This window comes from Theropithecus gelada, chromosome 13, assembly GCF_003255815.1.
Source record: "Theropithecus gelada isolate Dixy chromosome 13, Tgel_1.0, whole genome shotgun sequence".
NCBI classification, from domain to species: Eukaryota; Metazoa; Chordata; class Mammalia; order Primates; family Cercopithecidae; genus Theropithecus; species Theropithecus gelada.
In genome coordinates, this window is record NC_037681.1 from 64,276,448 (window position 1) to 64,302,869 (window position 26,422).

General features: G+C 45.3%; 2 protein-coding genes across 2 annotated transcripts in view; one reads left to right on the forward strand and one right to left on the reverse strand.

Annotated features, from left to right (window-relative positions):
- DYNC2LI1 (dynein cytoplasmic 2 light intermediate chain 1) overlaps positions 1-16,774 on the forward strand; it is a 61,354-nt gene extending 44,580 nt beyond the window's left edge. Inside the window, exon 14 of the mRNA XM_025354643.1 lies at positions 15,671-16,774. The gene's annotated coding sequence lies outside the window, so the exon portion shown is untranslated. The remainder of the gene's footprint in view (positions 1-15,670) is intronic.
- Positions 473-26,387, reverse strand: ABCG5 (ATP binding cassette subfamily G member 5). The gene is made up of 13 exons (XM_025354642.1): positions 26,112-26,387; positions 25,407-25,528; positions 20,333-20,469; positions 20,156-20,254; positions 16,270-16,402; positions 14,656-14,795; positions 13,162-13,291; positions 12,491-12,704; positions 12,185-12,390; positions 10,745-10,883; positions 7,883-8,068; positions 2,499-2,611; positions 473-1,397 (listed from the first exon to the last, which is right to left on the reverse strand). The coding sequence occupies exons 1-13, from the start codon at positions 26,252-26,254 to the stop codon at positions 1,204-1,206; spliced, it is 1,956 nt and encodes a 651-aa protein (XP_025210427.1). The 5' UTR covers positions 26,255-26,387; the 3' UTR covers positions 473-1,203.
- Between the last annotated feature and the right edge of the window lie 35 nt (positions 26,388-26,422).

Consider the following 26,422-nt stretch of genomic DNA (forward strand, 5'->3'; position numbering starts at 1 on the left):
CACTTACCTCGGCCTCCCAAAGTGCTGGGATTACAGGCATGAGCCACTGCGCCTGGCCAGAACCCATTTTTAGTAACCTATTTATATTATTTTATCCTTGAAAATATGTAATACAGGTGTCTGTATTTATACATATCAGCACCCTTTACAGTTCAAGAATGTGAAATTTCTAGGGTGTACCCTGTTCTTTGTAAATAATATGTCAGCACTTTTTTTCTTTCTTTTTTAGAGACAGAGTCTCCCTCTCTCTGTTGCCCAGGCTGGAGTGCAGTGGTTCCATCATAGCTCACTGCAGCCCCTGCCTCCTGGGTTCAAGCGATCCTCCCACATCAGCCTCCTGAGCAGCTGGGATTACAGAGGTGAGACACCATGTCTAGCTATGTCAGCATTTTTTCTATATGGACTTTAACAGCTGATCTCCAAACTTAACAAGGTTATTTCTCAGTGTATACACTTCAGTAACGTTTACTTGTAATTCTATAAGTAAACTCAGCTGAAAGTGAAAAGTAGCAAACGAATCTTTAAAAACATAACCAGAGGTTTGTCTGGTGTGCTTTGTTCACTGTTGAGCCCATTCCTACAGTTTTTTATTTGAATCCTCAGTAAAATTACTGCGTGCTCTGTAGCAGTGTTGCTCGCCATTCATCTGCCCAGCATTCTCTCGATGTGATCAGGTAACTCCGACCCCTCGTGTGGAGGGGTCTTTTAACTCTGGGTCTTCCAGGAACAGAAGCATTCTTACCCAATTCTGCATGATAACCTTGCTTCATCTAAACCCACAACTCTTTTTTTCTGTCACTTACAGTCAGTAATCCATCAAGCCTTTTACTTTTGCCTAATCCTTTATCAAATGTAAACATATTTTTAAGATGACCTATTTTTTTCTGTGCCTAGAACAAGGAAAAAAATAGTCACACGAGTCTCCCATAGCTTTATGAATGATTATTATTTAATTCTTGGGCCAGCTCAGTCACAATTTCCAAATACCACATGTCCCTGCAAGTTGTAACAGGAAGGGACTATGAACCACTTCCATTGCATTCAAGGCCTGCCTGGATCCAAGAGGCACAAATAGAGTCTTAATGGTTAAAAGACCTGAGATGTCCTATCAAGAAAGAAATACATGGCACTCTCATTTCAGACATTCAGAGCAGTCATGCACAGTCAGCAGCTTCACTTCCATTTTCCCAGCCATGGTTTTCACTATCTGCTAATGAGATGATCCCTTATTTTGAAAACAACTATTCCTAGGATGACAAGAGCTGGAATAAATGAATACAAAATCAGAAAGTTCATTGTGAATCTAGATGTTGCACCTGGGCTGGTTTCCTCAATGAATTGAATTCCTTGAGTGAAGGCACACATTGGATTAGTCATCACGGAAACATTTGAGCTGCCTGTCAAGGAAAAGATTGACAGTATCAGGTGTGGTTTATCTCAGGTAATTTAATCAACAAGTATTTACCAAATGCTTGCTAAGTACCCTTATTAATGAAAAATACAGGACACTTTAGCAAGCACAGAGTTTATAATTTGAAGAAGCAAGAGTGAGCAGTTCTGGCCTTTGGCCTCATTTGAAGATGGACATGCTTTTGTTTCTATTTTGAGTATAGATTAATTACCACATTTGTGATAAAAATCATGGTCCCTTAGCACAGGCTATCCTAAAGTTACTGACATTATCACTTAAAATTATTTAAAACACTACTGAATTCAGCCATATTATTTGGTTGTCTTTGGAGTGGCCCTGAGATTTTTTTGGTGGGTTTTTTTTTTTTTGAGACACAGTTTCACTCTGCTGCCCAGGCTGGAGTGCAGTGGCTCAATCTTGGCTCACTGCAACCTCACCCTCCTGGGTTCAAGTGATTCTCATGTTTCAACCTCCTGAGTAGCTGGGATTACAGGCATGCACCACCACGCCCAGCTAATTTTTGTATTTTTAGTAGAGACGGGGGTTTGCCATGTTGGCCAGGCTGGTCTCGAACTCTTGACCTCAAGTGATCCACCCACCTCGGCCTCCCAAAGTGCTGGGATTACAGGCGTGAGCCACTGTGCCCAGCCACCGTGAGATTTCTAATGGCCATGAGGTCCTTGTCCTGGTCCTACTTCTGACTTTTGCCAAAAGTGGCTTTACTTAGCTGTGTACGATGTACATTTTGGGGAAAAAGAAGCCACTTCAGCCTGCTTGAATGTGTTCAGTAGATACAGAAACTGAGTCTATCCCGAATATACTAGAGTTTACCTCGGTGTACATAAGGTCTGTCATTTTCTAACAACATCCGAATGTCCCTTACCTATTGACCTTTGACAGGAGACTAACTTGACTACTGCTTATTTTCTTTCATTTTAAAAATCAGAGAAAATGGACCGTATTTCAAGACAGAGTTTTAACTTGAATTATTATGAAACACAGCTTTTATTTCAAAAATACACTTCCTCCAATAAATTGCTTCCTCAGAGTAACATGCAAAAATAATATCCCCAAATAGAATACTTACCACAAGTGAAATTCAGTCCGTAGAACTCATTGACTAAAAGAATCTCACTGCAATATTTTTGGAATGTAAAATAACTGATGATTTTAAAAGGAATGGGCATTTCTTGTATGTTTCTTAAGAAAAAGAAAACAAAAATGAAATTCAGTGGGCTCTGGCAATAGTCCTACCAAATAAAAAGAAAGGCAATCCTTATGTTTTCCAACATGAATATAGTTTTCTATCTCTTTATAGTAAAAATGATGCTCACTATTAAAAAAACCTTCAAACAACATTGAAAAATATAAAGAAATACCATTGCCTAGAAATAACTATTGTTAACATTTTGATAATATATATAACATATGTGTTTATAAAGTTTTATATAAGTGGAATTAAACTCTTCATGCTCTTTCCCAACCTACTCTTTCTGCCAAACATATGTCTCAGACATCCTTCCAAGTCAGTAAGCATAGTACTTTGTCATTTTTAGTCACAGCTTGGTAGCCTGTTATAGTGAAGACCTTAATTTAACAGTTCTCTCAAGTAGACAGTTACTGTCTAATTATTTTGGTAAGCACTATTGATATAAACATACAAGAAAATACAGACCTAACACATACCAGTTGGAGGAGGAGATTTGTGATTACACAGAAAGTTGAAGGTACCAGTGTAGAAAGTTAGAACTAACCTAGAATACAAAGGAAAAAGGAAGGAGAGACCGAGCCAGCATTCATTGTGAAAATGTAATATGTCTCCACTCCAATCTATGTCAGGTGAAACTTTATGCTGACACTGTGGTCTTTTTAGTCCACCATATATTTCCTGTCAATCAAAAGATTTAAAATTCTTTCTGGTTGCAAGACACTAGTTCTAGGAGCTTGAGAACTTCAAAAGATGTATCCTATCCCTAAAGAACCCGTAATGTAGTTGGAGATATAGACTATATCCTTAAAACTATAAAAATACACAGTAGTGAACTATTTGTGCCAAGAAAGTATTAAAATAAAATGTGTACCACACATCCGTGCTCTTCTTGTATTTAGTATTTATGGTTTCACTTATTTCCAAGTGGTCCTCAAACTTTCAGTTATTGTCAGTTTCCTAAGGCACAACATTGAATTAACCACATTGAGAGGTTACTAATTGAAAAGGATACGTGGGACTCTGGGAAGGAATTAGGGGAACAGAAAGGAAATTCTAGGAAGGCAGAAATGGTATGAGTACAGGCATACCAAGGGCTGCATATTGGACTGACTGGACCAGAAAGACTGGAGGAGAGGATGTGAAGGAACAGTGGGAGGGGAGCTCGGAACAATAGCCTGAGACAGCTATTTCAGGGCCTTGCCGTGAGTTGAGGTTGAATGAACATGAGTGAGAAAGGTCACGTTGAAATCAGCATTCTGAGAAAATTAACGTGACTTCAGCAAGAAGGATGGCCAGAATGAGGGCAGAGTAAGAACAGAAAAAAAAAAAAAGAAGCAGACTCCAACAAAAGTTCAAGTTTGAGATGACAAAGGCCTGGAGTAGGATGATGGCCATGAGAGGGTGGCTGTCTAGTGGCTAGGGTGGTATCTTTTTGAGGTAGGAACCATGCACCTTTGTTTCTGCCTATACCACACGGAGTCAAACAAAAATGTTCCAAATGCACCTATGGTTTGATATCAGAAAAGAAAACCAACATGATTTGGTGAGTGATGCAGTGTGTATACAGTTCAAAGACAGAGTCATTCACTTATTCACTCAACAAATAATGTTTGCAGGCCTGATGGTCCAAGGCCTAATTGGGCTGGCTGCTGAGAAGGTCTAAAATGATGAATGAGACACAGCTGCTGCCTTCAAGAGGCGGATAATCTATTACTGCAAAGGAAAACCATGACAGGAGGTAGCGTGTGATAGGCTGAGAGAGAAAACAAAGGGGGCCTTCAGAGAGAGTGCGCCTCTAGCCTTGGGAACAACCAACAAACTTTGTGCAGGTGGCAGAGAGAGACAAATGGATCAGTGAAAGGCACAGACAGAAGGAGAAGCAGCGGGAGGAACCATAGATCTAGATGTATTGACATGACATTGTCCACATTATGTTGGTTTGTGCTTTTTTGGTCTTTTTTTTTGAAACTGAGTCTTGCTCTGTCACATAGGCTGGAGTGCAGTGGCGCGATTTTGGCTCACTGCAGCCTCTGCCTCCTGGGTTCAGGTGATTCTCCTGCCTCAGTCTCCTGAGTAACTGAAATTACACGCACGTGACACCACACCTAGCTAATTCATATTATGTTGTTAAATGGGAAAAAACGTATGCATATTTTATATCTTATACAACAGGATGATTTCATCTTTGTTAAATTTTATATCAAATTCTAGCAAGAACTACATCAAAATTTAACTCTGGGCTCTGATACTTCAGGTAACTTTTACTTTCTTCCTCATCCATATTTATATTGTGAGCATTTCTTCCCCCAAGAACTTCATGATTTTGTAAGCAGAAAAAACAGCAAAGCTAATTTCCTTCGTGTTTAAAGGAGAAGGGAGCCAACAGCACAAATGCCACAGGCAGTTCACCTAGAAAGATGATGACTGGGCAGGAAAATGGGTAAACGGAATGACTAGCAGGTTGATGTGGCCTTTAAGAGCAGAGTTTTAATTCAGTGATGGAAGTGGAATTCATGTGAAGCCTTGGGATGTTAAGATTTTGCAACTAATCTGAGAGTATTTAGTATTCTTTGCCACTGCCTACCTTTTAAGAGCAAATTAACCACCAGGCGCAGTGGCTCACACCTGTAATCCCAGCACCTTGGGAGACCGAGGCAGGGAAATCACTTGAGGTTAGGAGCTTGTGACCAGCCTGGCCAACTTGGTGAAACCTCATCTCTACTAAAAATACAAAAATTAGCTGGGTGTGGTGGCACGCACCTCTAATCCCAGCTATTCAGGAGGCTGAGGCAGGAGAATTGCTTGAACCCAAGAGACGGAGGTTGCAGTGAACCGAGATCGTGCCACTGCACTGCAGCCTGGGTGACACAGTGAGTGAGACTCTATTTCAAGAAACAAAAAAAATAAAGAGCAACTAACCTCCTTTTCCTAAAAACCCAATACAAATGCTGCTTATGATGGCATTACTTCCAGATAAATCCATCATAAGTTGAAAATATTGTAAGTTAAAAATGCATTTAAGGCCAGACGCGGTGGCTCACGTCTGTAATCCCAGCACTTTGGGAGGCCGAGGTGAGCGGATCACCTGAGGCCAGGAGTTCAAGACCAACCTGGCCAAAATGGTGAAACCCCATCTCTACTAAAAATACAAAAATTAGCCAGGCATAATAGTATGTTCTGTAATCCCAGCTACTCGGGAGGCTGAGGCAGGAAAATCACTTGAACATGGGAGGCAGAGGTTACAGTGAGCCAAGATCATGCCACTGTACTCCAGCCTGGGTGACAGAGTGAGATTCCCTCTCAAAACAAAAAACAAAACAAAAACATTTAGGACACCTAGCCTACCAAACATTACAGCTTAGCCTGGTCTGCCTTAAATGTGCTCAGAACACAACATTAACCTACAGTTGGGAAAATTCATCTAACACAAAGCTTATTTTATAATAAATTGTTGAATATTTAATGTAATTTATTGAATCCTGTTCTGAAAGTAAAAAACAGAATGATTGTATGCCTACTCAAAATACAGTTTCTAGGCCTGTTGCGGTGGCTCATGCCTGTAATCCCAGCACTTTGGGAGGCCGAGGTGGGCAAATCACTTGAGGTCAGGAGTTCGAGACCAGCCTGGCCAACATGGCAAAACCCCATCTCTACTAAAAATACAAAAATTAGCCAAGCGTGGTGGCACACACCTGTAATCCCAGCTATTCAGGAGACTGTGGCACGAGAATCGCTTGGACCTGGGAGGCGGAGGTTGCAGTGAGCTGAGATAGCGCCACTGCACTTCAGCCTGGGTGTAGAGTGAGACTCCGTCTCAAAAAACACAGAAACAAAATACGGTTTCTACAGAACGAGTATCACTTTCTCAAAAAATCATAAGTCAGGGATTATCTGTACATGAAATGGCACCAGATTAACTGAAACAATGATTCAAATAATATAAAAGAGGAGATGCTGCCCAAGGTTGGCTCTGTACATTGCTGGCTTGACTCTTGGCGTGATTTGATTTCTGCATTTTTCATAAATATTAACAATCCACTTAAGCAACATGGACAAATACAATGTAATGGTCTTAGTGTGAAAAAATATCCTCCTTGATTGATCAAAGCCTAGTTCACTTTGCTTTATATAATATCTCACCTTCATATAACTCACTACAATTTATAATGTGTTTTCACATTGATTATTTTCTTTCCTTCTCATGATCCCTTGAGGTATCATGGTGAGGCTGAAATAGTGATCTCTTTTTTGTAAATGAGGAAACTAATTTAGGTAGAAAAGAGACTGGCAAGTGGTAGAGGAAGTTTCTGGCTCAGGTCAGCCTCTCTCAGGAAGTCACATGCATCACAGCCTTCATAGTGGTGTGACTTGAGCAAAGTCAAGTCTGAGCTTCATTTTCTTTTCTGAAAATGGATTGCTCTGAGAGTTAAATAATTAAACACACACACATATAATTTTATATAGTAGACACTCAGTAATGTTTTTGCTTTTTGACTTGAGTTTTAAAAGTTTAAGTCAAAGAAACAGCCTTCATGTTTCCTTGGGGACCCAGGGATTACTTACTAGATCCCACTCATACCACCTGCCTGGGATCGTTTTTTAGCCTTTTAAAATTTTCTGCCCTTTTTGCTGCTGCTTTTTAAAAACGTGTGTGGATGCATTTTTTCCTGGTTATAAAATGATACTTGTCCATTATAGAACATTGATAAAATACGGAAATATGAAGAAAAAATTAAAATCAATATCACCTAGAGATAATTACTGCTATCATTTAGTGCATGTCCTTTAAGCCTTGATACTGTTTGGAGCAGTCTTTTATCCTGCAGGCTCTTTTTTTATCTGACTAGTCTTAATTCCTAAGAATAACTGGGAATTGAGAACTGCAGTACAAAATCAACAGTACCAGGTCAGAAATGAACTAATATATGCAATTTATTTAGCCTGTCACGTGGGCTGTGAGTTTTTCCTGGAACATCTGGACTGGTTTTCTTCTCTTGGTATAATGGCTTATTACATGTGAATCATATCATAACATAAACTTGGCAGTTCCTGATTCCCAATAAAAAAGACATTTTATTGGACAAATGAACAGTTCAAGGTCTAAGGCAATAATGATTAACGAGCAGTACAAATGCTCCAGACTATAAGGTAATATCCATAACCACTATCAGTTCTCTGGTATTCCTTTACTTCAGTCATTATTAGGTGATCATTAATAACAGGTTATCCCAATCTACATTTTTTGAATTATGATATCTTACCTGACAAATCCAGATCCAATAAGCACCCCCGCAATGGACAGCAGAGCCACTACACTGTTGACTATATTTGGATTTTGGATGATACCAAGTAGCACAAGAGTTAGAAATTCACCAATTAAGTGGGGGGCCAAGAGAGCAGCAGAGAAATATCCAAATCTGGCAACCTCAGGATGTAAGCCCAGCGTCCTAGAAAAGCATAAGCTCTTCAGTTTCCTCTCCAAGGGCTATCATTTAAGAAAAATACTGTGCTTGCCTCTATGAATAAACCCTTGGTAGTGAGTGGGTGGGAGGCGTTTGCAGGGCAAGCCACACTCCCCTTTGAAAGGTCTTTTCAGAACAGAGCCAACATGAGACTATTTATTACATCAAATTGTTCCCATTGGCTGCAATTCATTGGGAGCCACCTTTTCCCTTTCACAGCTCCTTCAGCTCTCATAGGAAAACATTAAATTACTTAGACAATGGTCACAACTCACTGCAGGAAGCAGGCTTGTTGAACTCTACAGGCTTCTTCATAAATAACCATGTTCTGCCTGGCCAGCACCACACCTACCTTAATGTTAACGGGCTCACCCAACCCGCCTCCCAGCACCCCTTGCCTGAACTTCATCTCTGTTCTGTGGGATTATTGCCTGTGTGAAAACCCCTCACTTCTTGTGTCCTCAATCAGGTTAGCCCTCCCCAGGCCTACTCCATTCCATTCTTGTCTTTTATTCTACCAACCCCTTCCACTGATTTGACCTTTGTTTTCTTTTTTGAGACAGAGTTGCACTCTGTTGCTCAAACTGGAGTACATTGGCTCATTGCAACCTCTGCTTCCCGGGTTCCAGTGATTCTCCTGCCTCAGCCTCCCAAGTAACTGGGATTACAGGTGTGCGCCACCACACCCGGCTAATTTTTTTGTGTTTAGTAGAGATGGGGTTTCGCCATGTTGGCCAGGCTGGTCTCGAACTCCTGGCCTCAAGTGATCCACCCACCTCAGCCTCCCAAAGTGCTAGGATTACAGGCATGAGCCACCGTGCCTGGCCTGACCTTCGTTTTCTGGCAAACAAACCACCCTATATCCATGCACCTTTCCTCTTCTATTCCTTTCTCCAAATTACATTTCCCTGGTGATAGCATGTCTTCAATGACCATTAGGCATGGCTGCTCTTTATCCCATTTGTAGAGTAAGCAGAAAAGGTTGGTGTGTCTTATACTCACCCCTCCTTACCACTTCCTCTTCAAGGCCATCTACTTTTCCTCTGTACAAATCATGAAGTTTGCCTATGCTATCAATGCCATTCCTCGTCGTTGTCTTCTGTGATGTTTAAAACATCCTCTCACCTTTGATTATTTTATAGCATCTGGACCAGAGTCATTCTTTCTGCTCCTCTCCACTATCATTTTCCTCAAGCTCTTTAACCTTCTTGATGAGCCATCCACATCAGTGGTTCCTAATTAGCTAATCTCAATTCCAGTGGCTCCAGCAACCTAATCTTCATCACTCACCGTGTCTTGGACTTAAATATCACTCAAAACGGTTCCACTCCCAGGATTTCAGAGTCTGAGGACACCCTCTCTGGTGATGGCCTCGGGCCTCTCACTTCCCCAGTGCCCTCACTGCCACAGATGCTGGGCCCCTTCTGCCATTCTTTGCCTTATCAGTTCCCACATCTGGGGACCCTATTCTCCCTTAAGCAATGGAAGGTATGCTGGACAATGCCTATTGCCGCACTAACTGGATCCCCTCTGCCATCTTGCCTCAGCTGGCCCCTGGACCCCTAAGATTTCTTCATTGTGTCTTGAGTTCTAATAGCACGTCCCATTATGACTGATATAAACCTCTACTTTAAAATTTCCCCTCCCCAATTGCAATCTCTCTCCCCAGTGCTCAGCAGCTGAATCCACCTTCCATTTTATGAATTTCTTGATATCTTCATCATCTCTATTTTTCATTCTCTCTCTCCCCCTCTCTCTTCCCGCACCCCATCTTTGAAAGTGTGACCCTAGCTGCTTGCATCCTTGATCCCATGTTACTGATTCCCCTATCCCTACCTTGGTCTACTCTGGAAACTTCCTCTTTGACTTATCCAAATTTTGACTGCATTTTCATCTACTCTCAATCTGATGTTTTTTGATGGTCTTACCTACCACATGCTAAAACAACCATTTTTTGAACTTGATCATGATTAAAGTAACTGCCCCTTTCATCCTACCCTGTAACGCCAAGTTTCTCAAAACAGTATCTGCTTCCTCCATCTTACACCTTACCTTCTTGTAAACCTGACTTACACCCCCATGACTCTACCAAAGCTCTTTTTTGGAAAATTGCAATGGCCTCCTCCCCTTATGCCTCACCTCCTTTAACCCCTGCAATATCGAAGTGTTTACAACACTTCCTTGAAACTCTCTCCCTCCTCCTCCTCTCTGATGCTGCCCAATCCTGCTTCTCTTTCTGCCTCTCTGATCACCCTCTGCCGCCTCTATTGGCTTGCTGTCCTCTTCCCACCCTCGAATGTGTCAGTTTTAAGGTTTTACACTCAGGCTGTTTTCTCCCTGCCCCTGGGCCCCCCATGCACCTGGGTCCCAGCCACTTCAGAGCCCTCCTCTCTGGCCCAAGCCCTGCCATGAATGCGGGACAGGCCATTCCCAGGCATGTGTCGTCTTGTTGGTTTGTTCTCAGGTCTCCCCCAGCCCACAGTTGGGCTATTTACAATAACATTAATGTCCTGGAAGATAGGACATTGCACTAGACACTGATGGGCAAAGTGTAGATCCTCTGGAGCAGAGAACTTCACCCTGGAGCTCTGCCTGCAGAAGTCCCACTAGCTCCATGACTCCGTGGGAGCCCGGCCCTGGGTGAACAGAACAACCCCTCACCAGTAGCACACACTGCTGAAAATCATCGTGGCAATGACACTGAAGGGGAGGACGTGCAGCACGTAGGCCAGCAGCATGTGCCACTTCTGGTAGAGGCCATCCTGACTCTCCTGGTCGCTGACAGCTCGCAGCACAGGAACTGGGAATGGAAGGCTGGTTTCAGAAGTCAGTCACCACCCAGCTGAAAGAGGGAGGGCTAGCCCAAGCTGAACGTGAGGTCTGTCAGGGCTGGATGGTGAGGACCAGCTAGGGGGAGTTCCCTAGTCATAGAAGAAGGAGACCTGCCATCCACAGGACAATAAATTTCCACTCCAGAAATCTACGCTCTACCTGAATTGCAATACAATTGCAAAAGATGTCATTTATTTCCTTCTCTCTAAAGTGAGGAGTTGTCACCAATTCAAGAAAAGTACATGCAAAAGGGGCATGAATAAGTGATTTGAAGCATTTTGTCTCCTCTCTGTGCAGGACTCCCCCCGGCCCGCCCCGCCCTGCCCCTGCCACCAGCAGCCTGCATTTTAGACTTGCTCTCAGAAGGCCAGGCAAACCCCACAGATGCAGACACTTAGCATTGCCCCTCATGTCAAGCTCTAGGGCAACTTCACAATAGCAAAGTCCTTCCGTCTTTTTTTTTTTTTTTTTTTTGAGACGGAGTCGCTCTGTCGCCCAAACTGGAGTGCAGTGGTCGGATCTTCGGATCTCAGCTCACTGCAAGCTCCGCCTCTTGGGTTTACGCCATTCTCCTGCCTCAGCCTCCCCAGTAGCTGGGACTATAGGCATCCGCCACCTCGCCCGGCTAGTTTTTTGTATTTTTTAGTAGAGACGGGGTTTCTCCGGGTTAGCCAGGATGGTCTCGATCTCCTGACCTCATGATCCGCCCGTCTCGGCCTCCCAAAGTGCTGGGATTACAGGTTTGAGCCACCGCGCCCGGCCAAGTCCTTCCGTCTTATTCCCTAACAGTGTTGCCTTTGGGGAATCCCTCTAACGCCAGCTTCCTGCAACGTTAGGCAACCAGGTGTTGTCTCTGGAATTCCACTGAATTTGAAAATTAGGTGCTGGCTGTCCTAAAACCAGCTCCAAAAAGAAGCTAATGGCACACAGTTGGCCTGGTCGCTAAGCCCCCATGGGCCGTGCATTCAAGGTGGCCAAGATGAGATAGGAGGAATGATCTTTTGAAAAACTCCTCAAACTCTCCCCACCAGTGCATTGTCACTTCATGTTTCCCTGGATCTTTAGCCCTCAGAGAGATCCACCTGGTGAGCTCATTCATATTAATGTGTTGGTAACTCAATAGTTGCCTTTCCCCAGAGAGGGAATCCGGAGAGGGCCGGGTTGAGCTCAGAGAAATACCCTTACAATGGTGGACTTTTGTAAGGTTACAGCTGGAGAAGGGAGGTGTTTAGGGAGAAAGAGGTGCACTTCCAGCACGTGGGCACTTACACAGATTCACAGCGTTGAGCATGCCTGTGTACGGGGTGGAGCCCACAAACATGTAAAGGAGACCCACGCGGTCCTGGATAGCACCATTTAGCACATTGTTCTGGACCCGCAGAACGAAGAAGAGGAGGAACAAACCCATGGTCAGATTCTGAAGGAGACGCATCATCACTGCCAGCTTATTTCTCACCAAGTTTCTTGTCACTCTCCTGAAAATAAACAACCCTGTTTTAATTCCTTTTCAGAACTGTTATTGGGGAATGGCTAAAGACCTCCAATGGGCATTGCTCACATTTGTGAGCCTCTTACCTCAGGAGAACACCCAGTTTGGAGAAAACTCTGGGAGAATCTTTGGTTTTGAAAGGAACCATCGGTAGTGTTTTCAGGTGTTTCGTTCTTTCAATATTCTCCAAAGTTTTATGACAAATTGCTGATTTCTTGTAGGCAGATTCTATCATCTGGACTCTCTTGTAGGTTTCTATTTCCCTTTCCTTGCTTTGGGTATCCACTGACGTCAGGTCCACTAAAAGTTTTTCCCAAAAGATGTCACCCATGTGTTTTTAAATGCATGCATGCACATGGATATACAATTAGTACAGGAGTACTGGCCATAATACCTCATCCCATCAAGATAAAATTTGTGGTTAATCCCCACCTATAAAATCAGAATACTTTAAAGCATCCCAGCAGGGCCTTGAGGATCCCACTGGGATTATCTGGGAGAATTCCCAAGCTCAGCTAATTATGCTCTGATAAAGTAGTAGCAGTGCGCCAATTTGTTTGAGAGAGATCCCCGACCTCATTCTGATAGTCATCTTTGGCAAGTTAATTGACCCGGCCAAATTAATTCCTTGAAGAGTATAAAGCACAAAAACAAAAGCAAAAATCAAACCCACTAGAGCTCGTGTCATCCAGGCAGAAGTCTGAGATGAGACAGTTTAAAAAACATTCATGATGGGGAATGTGAAAGAAAAACTTACTATAGAAGTCAAAAGGGTTTGAATGTTCAGGACAAGGGTAACCGCAGTCACTGAAGAAATCAAGCATTTCCACTGGTGTGCCACAGAAAATCAGCTCTCCGAAGCTCAGGATGGCAATTTTGTCAAAGAGCTGATCAGACAACAGACGAAGTTAGTGTGTGATCACAAGGGTAGCAATGCACTTCAAATGTCTCCGGGAACACTGATGCAGTCCCAAGGTCAAGTATTCCTTACAGTCGCCATGTCCTTATGGGAAATGCATTTCTAAGCCGTCAGTCCTTCGATGACCTTGGCCCTGCATCAGTATTCTTGGAGACATTCGAAGTGCATCGCTACCCTTGTGAGCCTAGGCTACCACTGTGGGTCACGCTGCCTCCCATCCTGAGGTCCAGCTTCATATCTGGGAGAGACAAGCATGACTGAACCTGTGGTTAAGTCCCAGCCAAGCCAAGTGAGTGACCTCGGGCGAGCTGGGGTGGGTCTTAGTTTGTTGTTTTGTTTTCATTTTAAATCTCGGCTCCTCCTCTATAAAAAGCAAATAAAAGCTAACTAAAGGGATACTGGGCAGAGAAAGTGAGATTTTTTTGGAAGGAAATCTGTATGATTTCATGGAAAAACACAGCCTTTGAAGCCAACTTGGCTGTGAAAGCCTAATGCTAGCTTTTTACTATTAATAACTGTGTGATCTTGGCTCAATTAGTTGTTGTTGTTTTGTTGTTGTTGTTTTTGAGATGGAATCTCACTCTGTCACCCAGGCTGGAATGCAGTGGCATGATCCCGGCTCTCTGCAACCTCCTGGGTTCAAGTGATTCTCCTGCCTCAGCCTCCCGAATAGCTGGGATTACAGGCGCACACTACCACGCCCAACTATGAAGTTTGAATCATTGCTAAGTTTCACTCTTTTCCTCCGTAAGGTGAATATCCTGAAACACACCTCATGGGAGTGTTGTGGAGATGAAATGAGCTATGTATAGAAAGTATCTGGAACATGGTAGGTGCTGAAAGAAGTGAATTTTCATCCTTTGCTCTTTCCCTTTCAGGAGCTGTTGTCTCCAATTGCTCTAGTACTAATTTTGTTTGTTTGTTTGTTGGTTGGTTGGTTTGAGATGAGGTCTTGCTCTGTCACCCAGGCTAGAGTGCAATGGCATGATCATGACTCACTGCAGCCTTAACCTACTGGGCTCAAGTGATCCTCTCACCTCAGCCTCCCAAGTAGCTGGGACCACAGGTGTGCACCACCATGCCTGGCTAATCTTTCTTTTTCTGTCTTTTTTTTTTTTTTTTTTTTTAAGAGATGAGGGGGGGTCTCACTTTATTGCCCAGCCTGGACTCAAACTCCTGGCCTCAAGTGCTCCTCCTGCCTCAGCCTCCCAAAGTGCTGGAATTACAAGTGTGAGCCACCGTGCCTGGCCACTGGTACAAATCTTACCCCTGCCCCTGCGATTCCCAGCTCAATACACCATAGACCCGGCCTTTACGAGTTGAATCCCTTACCTGAAAAAGCTCAGAACGGGGCTGGTGAATGGTGAGAACCACAATTCGGTTCCTGCGAGCCAGTTCCACCAGGAGGATGACAATCTGATTAGCAGTCATGCAGTCCAGGCCTGTGGTCGGCTCATCAAACAGCATGACCTCTGCCAGCAAAGAAGGGCCAGACTTCTGAGGCACTGCAGAGCCCAGGCTCTGTGCTTAAAACTCGGAATTCTGAACTGTTCCTTATTGAGCTTGCACCACATCCAAACAGTGTGCAGTGGGAAGGAAACATGTAAACTAGCTTTCAGCCTGAGCTCAGGAGAAAGCACCTGCTGTGGAGGGGCCTAGTTCCCAGCTCTGGAGCACATGTGGGGCTCAAATCCTCGAGGGTACAGGGAGTAAGGAGATCAGGCCTCTTATAGGGTACTATGGGCCATCTGCGCTCTGCTCAGGGCACCCTGCCAGAGAACAACGGCTGGCAGGCTAGCATCAAGTTGTTTTAAAACAAGACTGAGAGGAGGCTGGTCAAAAAGACAACCCCATTTCATGTCTGTAACACTTTCCAACACCAGCAGGGTCTTTGCACAGAAAAGAAAAAAAATCTGACCAATAAAACAAGGTCTGAAGTGTGGCAGGCATTTGGGTTCTTTAGAGGGTTTAAAGTAACTTATTTCTACCTATACAGTGACAAGGGGGCCAGGCGCAGTGGCTCACGCCTGTAATGCCAACACTTTGGGAGGCCGAGGCGGGCAGATCACCTGAGGTCAGGAGTTCGAGACCACCCTGGCCAACATGGTGAAACCCTGTCTCTAGTAAAAGTACAAAAATTAGCCGGGTGTGGTGGCGGGCGCCTGTAATCCCAACTACTCAGGAGGCTGAGGCAGGAGAATCACTTGAACCCGGGAGGTGGAGGTTGCAGTGAGCCGAGATTGCACCACTGCACTCCAGCCTGGGTGACAAGAACAAGACTGTCTCAAAAACAAAAACAAAAAAGTGACAAGGGCTCTTAAAAACATCTCTCTTATTTGCCTTCTAGTGACCAAGCACCATCTGAAGAACAGGCAGTCCTGGTTTACCACAGTGCAAAGAAAGGCTCCAGATGCAGTTTGTCCTCTCCAGCTGCATATGAGTGGCGAGGTTTCCCCAGGTGATGGGGAAAATGACCAAACCAGGCAGAGGATCGACTACTCTGTTTTGATACTCCCTTCCCCACAACATACACACTTTTGAGTTTATCGTTCAAATTCCTATTTTAATTCCTGCCATTTCATGAACACCTGCGGTCATACCAAAACTCATTGGCTCTCCCCAGCCCACACAGTGGTATTCCCCTGGTGAGGAGAAATGATTGACAGGGCAAGGCTCCGTGTTCATGGAAAATCCCAATGGAACACTCCAACACCAATGCAACGCTTCCGGGTCCAGGAGCTGTTTTGTTTGGATGATGGAATCACATCAGGAAATGAACTATACAGCATTTCTGAAAAAACTGGGTCCCCAATTTGAAAAATCTATGATTTCAGTTGCACACAAACCCCTTTCCGAATGAGGACTGTGAAGACAGGGCCCAAAGTATCTGCAGACACACAGAAGATGTCCAGACAGCAACTAGTAACAGTTCTGGGTGCCACTTACTGGGATCCTGGAGCAGCTGGGCTGCGATGGAGACCCGGCGCCGCTCACCAGTGGAAATGCCCCCCAAGTTGTAGTTGCCAATCAGTCGGTCTGCCACATGACTCAGACTCAGCTCTGCCATGATGGCCTCCACCTGCAGGAGACACAAATTACAGGAAGGCTGGGCGTGGCTGTGGGTGCTATTTCAATTCACGGGCTGGGGAGGACATGAAAGAGGCAACACCCCCCCCCCCAAAAATCCAAGGGCCACTTCCAGACTCACCACACCCTGGAGAAAGCACGTCTTTGATAATAATATGATCCAATTTGACTTAAATCGTAATATAATACATGTGTCAGATTTAAATAAATAATATGCATTTTTTAAAACGTTCCCAGAGGCTGGGTGCAGTGGCTCATGCCTGTAATCCCAACACTTTGGAAGGCTGAGGAGGGGGAATTGCTTGAGGACAGGAGTTTGAGACCAGCTGGGGGAACAAAGAGAGACCCCGTCTCTACAAAAAAAGAAACAATAAATTAGCCGGGTGTGCTGGCACGTGCCTGTAGTCCCAGCTACTCGGGATGCTTAGACAGGAGGATGGCTTGATCCCAGGAGGTTGAGACCACAGTTAGCCATGATGGCACCGCTGCACTCCAGCCTAGGCGACAGAGCAAGACCCTGTCTCCAAAATAAAATAAAATAAAATATAAAATAAAATAAAATATAAAAAGAATAAATAAAATAGGCCTGGCATGGCGGCTCATACCTGTAATCCCAGCACTTTGGGAGGTCGAGGTTGGTGGATCACTTGAGGTCAGGAGTTTGAGACTAGCCTAGCCAACATGGTGAAACCCCGTCTGTTCTAAAAATACAGAAATTAGCTGGGTGTGGCGGCGGGCACCAGTAATCTCAGCTACTCGGGAGGCTGAGGCAGAGGAATTGCTTGAACCCAGGAGGCCAAGGTTGCAGTGAGGCAAGATGGCGCCACTGCACTCCAACCTGGGTGACAGAGCAAGACTCCGACTCAAAAAATAATAATAAACAAATAAAATAAAATAAGATTCCCTAGAACAAAAACTGCCTACACTTGCTTAGGAAAATTAGCCAGGAAACAACGGATACTTCATTAAACTCCTATTTGCAGGAGCCACAGTCACTGCAGCCCATACAGAAAAATCCCCCAAAGTTATGATTACAATATCACTTACTTTAAGTGTTTGGGTTTAGAAACTTTATTATAATAAATGCTTTATATGTTTAAAAAAATCCAACCTGATTTGAACTAAATCTGTTTCCCACTGTATAACCCAAATAAGTGCTGGGGTCCGTGTGGTACAATCTCCGTGTGATTTCGCATCAGAGGCATATAATCCAGCCTTCAGAAGCAATTAAAAATAATTCCAATCTTTATTTGAATGTATTTAAGGACTTTAAGGGGAACCCAATTTATAACCCCCAGCCACATCTAAAATCCCCTTTCTTCCAATTCTCTTCACTCTACTTAAACCCTGCAGCTCCCTGAAACCCTTTTTCCTCCTCATTCTCAACGCCCCCAAAACAATAACAACTAAAAAAAATTCTTTACTGACTTTCTAATCAAGAAGCTTGGCTTTTTTCCTCCCTCTCTGTCTTTCTTTCCCCAGCTTATCTCCTCTCCAGAGACCTGTTCACAAATCTGTTTCTGTCCTCCCGTACTGATTACCTCTATCTGCAGAAACCCCAGGGGGAAAGCAGAAAGAGACGGAAGGTACTCATATGGTAATGAGTTTTGTTTCCAGACACCCCTAATAAGGCCGTGTTATGAAAATGGAAACAAAACCATTGCATTAAAAAACAATAAGCTAGATTGCAGAAGAAGAGGGAATGACTTGTGGACCTACATTCAAGAGGAGTCAGGGAGTGGGGTTGACAGCATAGATGTAGCTTTGACCCGCCCAAAGAATGGACATGTCTGAAATAGGTACAAAGGAATAACGAGAAGGTAAAAAATGCATAAATAAACTAGCATGATATATTCTGGAAAAAAAGAAAGGTCTTCTCTTGCCATCAGGGTAGCAGGATCCTGGAATTAAGCTTTGCTTGACACTGTGAGATTTCTGTGCTCACCAGCCAGGGTAGATTTCTGAGCCTCCTTCTAGAATGTCTCTATAACATCATAAGGAGTAAGCTTGCCCCTCCTGGCTTGGAAGGGATGGACAGAGAAGACATTTACTTAATTTGTCTCAGAGGTTTCACACCCCAGCAGCAATGCTCTCCCATATTTTGGAAACACTGTTGGAAATGGAATTCAGAGTCCTTGTAAGGAATATTGTAAGGACCTTGTAAGGATCATTGGGATGATCAAGTCCAACCCTCCATGCTCTGTGCTTTCACATAATCTGATGTATTCCTCACATCAAACCCAGGAGAAATGCATTCTTACTGTATTTTTATAGAGGAGAAAACAGAGAGAGGTCCATAACTTGCCCAAGATAATGCCACTAGCAAATGGCAGGGCCAGGATTGAGAGGACTGTCTGGGCTCTCCAAGCAGTCCAGGAAGCCTGAGCCTTAGTCAACAGCCCCGCAGACACAGCCTGCTCACATTGGCCATGCTTTATTTCCAGGTTCTTCCATGGACAGAAGCAGATCTGCCATGCTGTCTCCTTTATTATAATCAGCACTTCCTTCCCACTGAATTACTTGTCAGGATTTTACACGCTGTGGGCTGGATTTGCTCAGAAAAGACTCACAATTGGGGAGAACTCTGCTATCAGGAGTTCTCCTGCTCCCAGGGAGCTGTGCCCCTTGAAGGAGGCAAGTCCACCTGTCATTGGTTCCCTGGGTGCTTGTGGGCCTTTCCAGTCTAGAGAGAAATGAAGCAGTTTCCAGGTAAGGTCCCCGGTGGGTTTACTTGTGACTGCTTCCAAACTGGAGACCATTAAGAAAGAGATTGGAACCTAGAAGGAGTTGACAATTCATTCGTTTCTTCCTTCATTAACTCAGTCCAGTTTGGATGAGGTTCAAGATGTCTCCAAGCAAGCTGAGAAAAATCAGTGGCAAAAATAACTATATCTATTCAAAAAAAAAAAACAAGGAAAAAACCAAAAAACTATATCTGCTCAAACAGGGAACTTGTAGAACAGCATGGTCCCAGAGAAGGGCAGTGCAAGCCACAGACAGAAGTGAAATATTTTAGTAGCCATATTTTGAAAAGTAAAAAGAAACAGGTGAAATTTTAATAACATATTATTTACAGCCAAAAATACCATTTCAACCTGTAATCAATACTTTTTGAAATGTATTTATTTATTTATTTATTTGGTTGGTTGGTAAAGACAGGGTCTCCTTTCGTCCTTCAGGCTGGAGTGCAATGGTGCAATCATAGCTCACTGCAGCCTCTACCTCCTGGGTTCAAGAGATCCTCCTGCCTTAGCCTCCTGAGCAGCTGGGAGTGCAGGCGCACAACACCACGCCCAACTAATTTTTGTATTTTTTGTAGAGACTGAATCTCGCTATGTTGCCCAGGCTGGTCTCAAACTTCTAGACTCAAGAAATCCTCCCGTCTTGGCCTCCCAAAGTGCTGGGATTACAGGTGTGAGCCCACCCTGCCAGACCTAAAAATTCTTAATGGGCTTTTTCACATTCTGTTTTTCTCAGACTCAGAGTCTGAAATCTGATGTGTATTTTGCGCTCAGAGCACGTTTCAGTCTGGACTAGTGACATTTCAAGTCTTCCAAAAGCACATGTGACTAGGGGCTGCCCTCTCAGGCAGCACAGGGTACACGGTGCAAGGCGCAGGGCGCACTCTAGAGTGAAGGAGTGACGAGCAAAGGGGAGTAATGGGCAAGCGTAGGCGAAGAGAGGAGGGCAGCGGGGGGTGCAAAGGTACTCAGTTTGCCTGCTGTGAGCGGGGGGCTGCACTCACCTTCTGCTGGAAGAAGCCGGGGTTGCCGCGGCGGATGGCCAGCAGCGCGGTGTAGCGCAGCGTCTCGCGCACGGTGAGGCTGCTCAGCAGGGTGTCGCTCTGCAGGAGACTCGGGCGTCAGTGTAGCCCGAGCCCCCGGGGCGGGCGGGTGGTCAGGGGTGTGGGGGACGCGCCCACCTGCAGGACGTAGGAGAAGCAGTCCTGGAACTGCTCCCGGCGCAGCGTCCGGCCGTTCAGATACACCTCCCCCAGGAAGGTCCCCGTGCGCCGCAGCCTCCCGGACATGGCGTCCAGCAGCGTGGTTTTCCCGGAGCCTGTGGGGCGACAACAGAAGGCCCTGGGGGAACCCCTCTACGCCGGCCTTGGAGGAGCTTCCCGAGACCCTCTGTGTGGGCATGACCCCGCGTGCCAGGAGTGCTACGTGAGGGATCCTGTTCTAGGTATTAAGGATACAACAGGATACAGGCCCTGCCCTGTAGAACGCGCACTGTGCATGCAGCAGTCTCACGCGCAAATGAGTCTCTGGATTGTCCCCTGAGTGAGAGGGGACATGCCATTTCTTTCATCTGGGTCAAGACCGAAGGTGCTTTCTCTGCTTGTTTGTTTGCCTTTAAAACTGTTTTGGATTGAAAAACAAAATACCTATAGGTATCAGAATAAGAGGAAAGCCAAGACTCTTGGAAACGTTTGGATCCTAGGACGGATTTCTTTTTGTGGCCCCCCTGGGGCGGTCTGGTTGTACCTGGATGTAGGTGACATTATGTAGAGCCTTGCTCACAAAGCAAGGAGCATCAGCAACCCCTGAGAGCTTGCCAGAAATGCAGAGCCCCAGGCCCCACCCGCGACCTGCTGAGTCAGATCTGCTTCAGTCGAGGTTGAGAAGCACTGGCTTGGTAAGTCCTTTGGTAAAACCAAGTTGGCCACAGCCTACACTAGAGCCTGGGGCACAGCCTAGCTGGATGTCACTAGGAAGGTTCCCACAGAGGGGTTGTGGTGAACTGCCTGCCTGCTGGAGGTGACTGCGGGATAATGCTTGCCTTGGTTTGCTTTTTTCTTTCTTTTTTTTTTTTTTTCTTTTGGAGTGAGACTGAGTCTCGCTCTATCACCTAGACTGGAGTCCAGTGGCACCGTCTCGGCTCACTACAACCTCCACTTCTCAGGTTCAACCCATTCTCCTGCCTCAGCCCCCTGAGTAGCTGGGATTACAGGCATGCACCGCCACGCCCGGCTAATTTTTGTATTTTTAGTAGAGACGAGGTTTCACCATGTTGGCCAGGCTGGTCTCGAACTCCTGACCTCAGGTGATCCTCCTGCCTCAGCCTCCCAAAGTGCTAGGATTACAGGTGTGAGCCACTGCTTTGTTCTAAGGTTAAAGGTTAGGTGATGCCTTTAGACAACAGTCTGATGGCCCCTCAGTCATACTGGACACAAGTTTACCACAGACCCAGAGTTCATGGAGACAGAACAGACCTCCCAGGCCTTTCCTATCCAAGGAGGCTGAGAAGTTGGGATTCATAACAGAGAAATAGGCAGGAAGTTCTGAACTATCTGGGAAGATAGCAAGAGAAATCTGCTGATGAGATGGCTGTGCAGAGTCAAAGAGATCTTTTGTTGAAATATTATTATCATCATCATTATTATTATTATTATTATTATTTTGAGACAGAGTCTTGCTCTGTTGCCCAGGCTGGAGTGCAGTGGCACAATCTCAGCTCACAGCAACCTCCGCCTCCCAGGTTCACGCCATTATTCTGCCTCAGCCTCCTGAGTAGCTGGGACTACAGGCGCAAACCACCACGCCCAGCTAAGTTTTTTGTATTTTTAGTACAGATGGGGTTTCACTGCATTAGCCAGGATGGTCTCAATCTCCTGACGTGATCTGCCCACCTCGGCCTCCCAAAGTGCTGGGATTACAGGCATGAGCCACTGCACCCGGCCCTTTATTTATTTATTTATTTATTTATTTATTTATTTATTTATTGAGATGGAGTCTCACTCTATCGCCCAGGCTGGAGTACAGTGGCAAGATCCCAGCTCACTGCAACTGCCATCTCCCAGGTTCAAACAATTCTCCTGCCTCAGCCTCCCGAGTAGCTAGGATTACAGGCATCTGCCACCACACCTGGCTAATTTTTGTATTTTTGTAGAGACAGGGTTTCACCACGTCGGTCAGGCTGGTCTTGAACTCCTGACCTCAGGTAATCCGCCTGCCTCGGCCTCCCAAAGTGCCGGGATTACAGGTATGAGCAACTGCACCTGGCCCTCGTTGAAATATTTTGAAGAAACTTGCTTGTTGCTATGAGAGGTACAAAGATGAATCAACTCCCTTAGCAGCTGTCTTCTTTTCTAATGCGTAACTGACAAAACTCAGAATTAGCCCCAGCGTGTTCAGGGGGTGGTCAGAGTGGGGAAAGAGAGGAAAACCCATTACAAAGAAACAAAATGTGACTTCATTGGGATTGTCTTTCAAAATGTGCCCTGCAATTTCCCAGTCGTGCGGTTCTTCTAACCAGAGCCACCCTGGCTTTACATTTTTCGATCCAATCTGAACTCTGACAGAAGCTGCAGATATCCTGCAGCCTGAGTCCCACCCCACCACTTCATCAAAACTGGCCTCCCCAGGGATATAAAATCCACTTTATTGTTGCCACATCCAGCGTATACTTCTCTGGGAGGGATCCCAAGACAGAACTACCCAACCAAGCCACTTCCAGAGTTCTGATTCATAGACATTCTGAGAGATCATGAATGGTGTTGTTTTAAGCCACTAAACTGTGGGATACTTTTTTTTTTTTTTAACAATAGATAATGAATTTAGTTTTTTAAAAAACATGTCAAATATTTATTAACTCATTAATTAGGGAATCAGCAAGATGGCAAAGCTCATTCAAAAGAGGATATGAGAAGCTGGGCGTGGTGGCTCATGCCTGTAATCCCAGCACTTTGGGAAGCTAAGGCAGGCAGCCTGAGGTCAGGAGTTCACGACCAGCCTGGCCAACATGGTGAAAACCGGTCTGGACTAAAAATACAAAAATTAACTGAGTGTGGCGGCGGGCGCCTGTAATCCCAGCTACTCAGGAGATGAGGCAGGAGAATTGCTTGAACCTGGGAGGTGGAGGTCGCAGTGAGCCGAGATCGCACCATGGCACTCCTGGGTGACAGGGTGAGTGAGATTCCATCTCAAAAAGAAAAGAATATGAGAAATTGAGATGTATAGACAGTGGGGAAAAGAAGGTTGGAATAAGATAACAAAGTTAGATACAAAAATGGTTAATGCCCTAAAGGGCAATAAAACTATGACATTTGTAGTTTTCTTTTCTAACAGGACAGAAATCATTTGCAACTAAATAATCTGCAAAGAAGCATCCAATTCAGAGTCCACGCCCCCCTCAACAGCAAATAACAATTCAAATGAGTTTCAGTTGGAGTTCCCCTGGAGTCAGATGGCTCTAGGCAGGCTTGCTTTAGACTATGCTCTAGTGAGACTTTGAACATATATGTCATCATCTTTGGCCTCGCTAATAAAGATTTGATAGATAACACTGCTTGAGATAAGACACCAATGGGATTGTCATTTTATGCAATACTATGGAGTAATTCATAAAATTATTTTACTCCTTTATTCAACAAATATTTATTAAGCACCCACTATGTGACCGACCCTGTTCTAGGTGATAAGGATACAGCAGAATACAGTCCCTGCCCTTGTAGAACTTGCAGCCCACTGTGGATTCATTTCAGTATAAAGGGTAGGCATTGTCCGAAAGCCATGATTAGGCATCTCATCAGAAACCAGCCCACACCCCCACCCCAATCAAGAGCCCCTCCCGCTGTCCTGCTGTATGTGCGTGAAACACAACATTGGCCTTTGGAGTGCACTTCTGAGATGGGGGGTTCCATCTCTTGTTGTTCTTAGAAGTGGGACACACTTCTGAGAAGGGTGCTAAATGTCACCCTGTTTAATTCTTTATAGGACGACAACAGGTGACAGTTTGTTAAAGGAGAAGAGGCAGTTTTTTTTTCTTTTTAAAGAAGCGCACTGTATTTATCAAGAGGAAGCTGAGAATGACCCTGAATGTTACAGTACATGTGTACAGCTCGATATTGGTTAAAAATGGAAATGAGAACTGACAGAAAGTCTTTGAAAAGTGTAACAGCTTTAGTCACTGCTATGGTCTGACTGTTTATGTCTCCCTAAAATTCATATGTTGAAATCTTACCCAAGATGATGGTATTAGGAGGTGGGGCATGCAAGGAGGTGATATTGGGAGATGATTAGGTTATGGAGAGCTCTTACAATTGGGATGAATGCCTCAGAGACCCCTCCCCACTTCTGCCACGCAAGGTTAGGGTGAGAAAATGGCTGTCTAGGAGGAAGTCTTCCTCACCAGACACCGAATCTGTTGACTCCTTGATCTTAGACTTTCCAGCCCCTAGAACTGTGAGAAAAAAATTTATGCTTTTTATAAGCCACCCAGTCTATGGTATTTTGTTTTAGCAGCCTGAATGGACTGAGACAGTCTGGGAATTCCTCTCTTTTTTTTTTTTTTTTTTGAGACAGGGTCTTGCTCTGTTACCCAGGCAACAGAGTGCAGTGGCACTATCTCAGCTCACTGCAGTCTTAACCTCCTGGGCTCAAGCAATTCTCCCACCTCAGCCTCCCGAGTAGCTGGGACCACAGACATGCACCACCATGCCCGGCTAACTTTTGTATTTTTTTGTAGAGATGGGGTCCCACTATGTTGCTTAGGTTGGTCTCAAACTCCTGGGCTCAAGCGATCCTCCCACCTCAGCCTCCCAAGCTGCTGGGATTACAGTCGTGAGCCACTGTGCCCAGCCTATTCTCTATTCTTGATTGTATGTCCAAAATATACCATCATAAAACAGGACCAGTGGAATCAAAGATAGGGGCTTAATGGGCATTTTTGTGCTTATTTAATCCTTTTCCTTTCTCTAGGCAGTGTACAGATAGGGGAAATTGTGTTTTCTGAGTACTTTTATATGCTATGGAACTGTGGGGCCTTTTTATATTTTGAAATATGAATTCACGTATATGTTAGGCAGGATTTTATCCTTTCAAGGATCTTTCTAAAGATTTCACGTTGGTAGCAGGTTCCATTCACAGTCAGACATCATTAGATTTCATTCTAATATCAAACCTGTGGCTTTCTTGCTACAACTTAATCTGTTTCTTCAATGTGGAGTTTAACTCAAGCCAAAGCCTTTTTAGAATCCTCCTTCCCCAGCTTACCTGAGCTTCCTAGGATGCACATAATCTGCCCGCTCTCCACGTACAAGGAGACATCTTTGAGGATCTGCCTGGTCCACTGCTGCCGGCAAGATGTGACGTCCCACCAGGGCCTCACGCGGTGGCTTTAAAGGAAACCCCAGGAAGGCAAAGGCAGCTTGGGGCCCTGGAAGGGACTACACCTGGGTCCCCAGCATTGATCCCACCTGTGCCCCACCCCAGTTGTCTCCGGACAGGCTCCTAACGTGTTTCAGCCTCAGCGCCCTCCTCTGTAGAACCTGGCAGATAGCGACTGAGGCTGTCTGTCACATAGGGAGGGGGCCTGTGCTGGAGTTGCTCCGAATGTCCTGTCCGTTTGGCTGGGAGGTGGCTGTCCCTGCATTCCTTCACCAGGTTTCAAGATTCCTTGCATTCCCAGTACCCCTGTTCCCATCCACAGAGGGCAGGCCGTAGACACTGGGGTAGGCAGGGCACTGCTGCCACTTTGTTTATGCCCAGGCCCTTCCCTGGGCAGGGGGAGGGGCCATTCACTGTCGCTCCACGTTTCCCAGCACAGCCCTTCTCCCTCTCCTCTCTCCACCCGATCCACTAAAGAGGGAACCCAAAGTCCCCAGGCAGACACCTAAAGCGTGAAGAAAGGCAGCAGAGGGTTGAGTGCAGAGCCCCCGTGCTCCTGGGGGAGCAGCAGCAGCAAGGGCTCTGCCTTACCTGACACTGTAGGAGGCATGGAGGATGCCCAGGCTGTGAGGCTCCAGGGCAGTGGCAGGAGCCCCCTCCAGGGAGCTCTGGGAGCCCCTGTTTACTTGGAGACCCGTGGACCCTCTGGGGCTCAAAAATGAGAGGTCACCCATGGCCAACAGGCAGCAAAGCTGGGCAAATTTTCTGGTGGCCTGACCCTGCCAGAGTGGCTTCAGTTGGGGAGCCTCGGGCAGACTGCCCTGCCTGCTCCACCTGACCCCAGAGTCCCTCGGGATGGCAGGACTGGGACTTGGCCACGGAGACCATTATCTGATGTACCT

What these genes read in the sequence shown, in the direction of transcription:
- ABCG5 (XM_025354642.1), bottom strand. Translation starts at nt 26,254, where the DNA reads ATGGGTGACCTCTCATTTTTGAGCCCCAGAGGGTCCACGGGTCTCCAA. An exon ending in GCTTCTCCTACGTCCTGCAG is followed by an intron (nt 20,255 to 20,332) that starts GTGGGCGCGTCC and finishes AGTCTCCTGCAG; the next exon opens with AGCGACACCCTGCTGAGCAG. An exon ending in TTCAGCAGTGTGTGCTACTG is followed by an intron (nt 8,069 to 10,744) that starts GTGAGGGGTTGT and finishes ATGCTTTTCTAG; the next exon opens with GACGCTGGGCTTACATCCTG.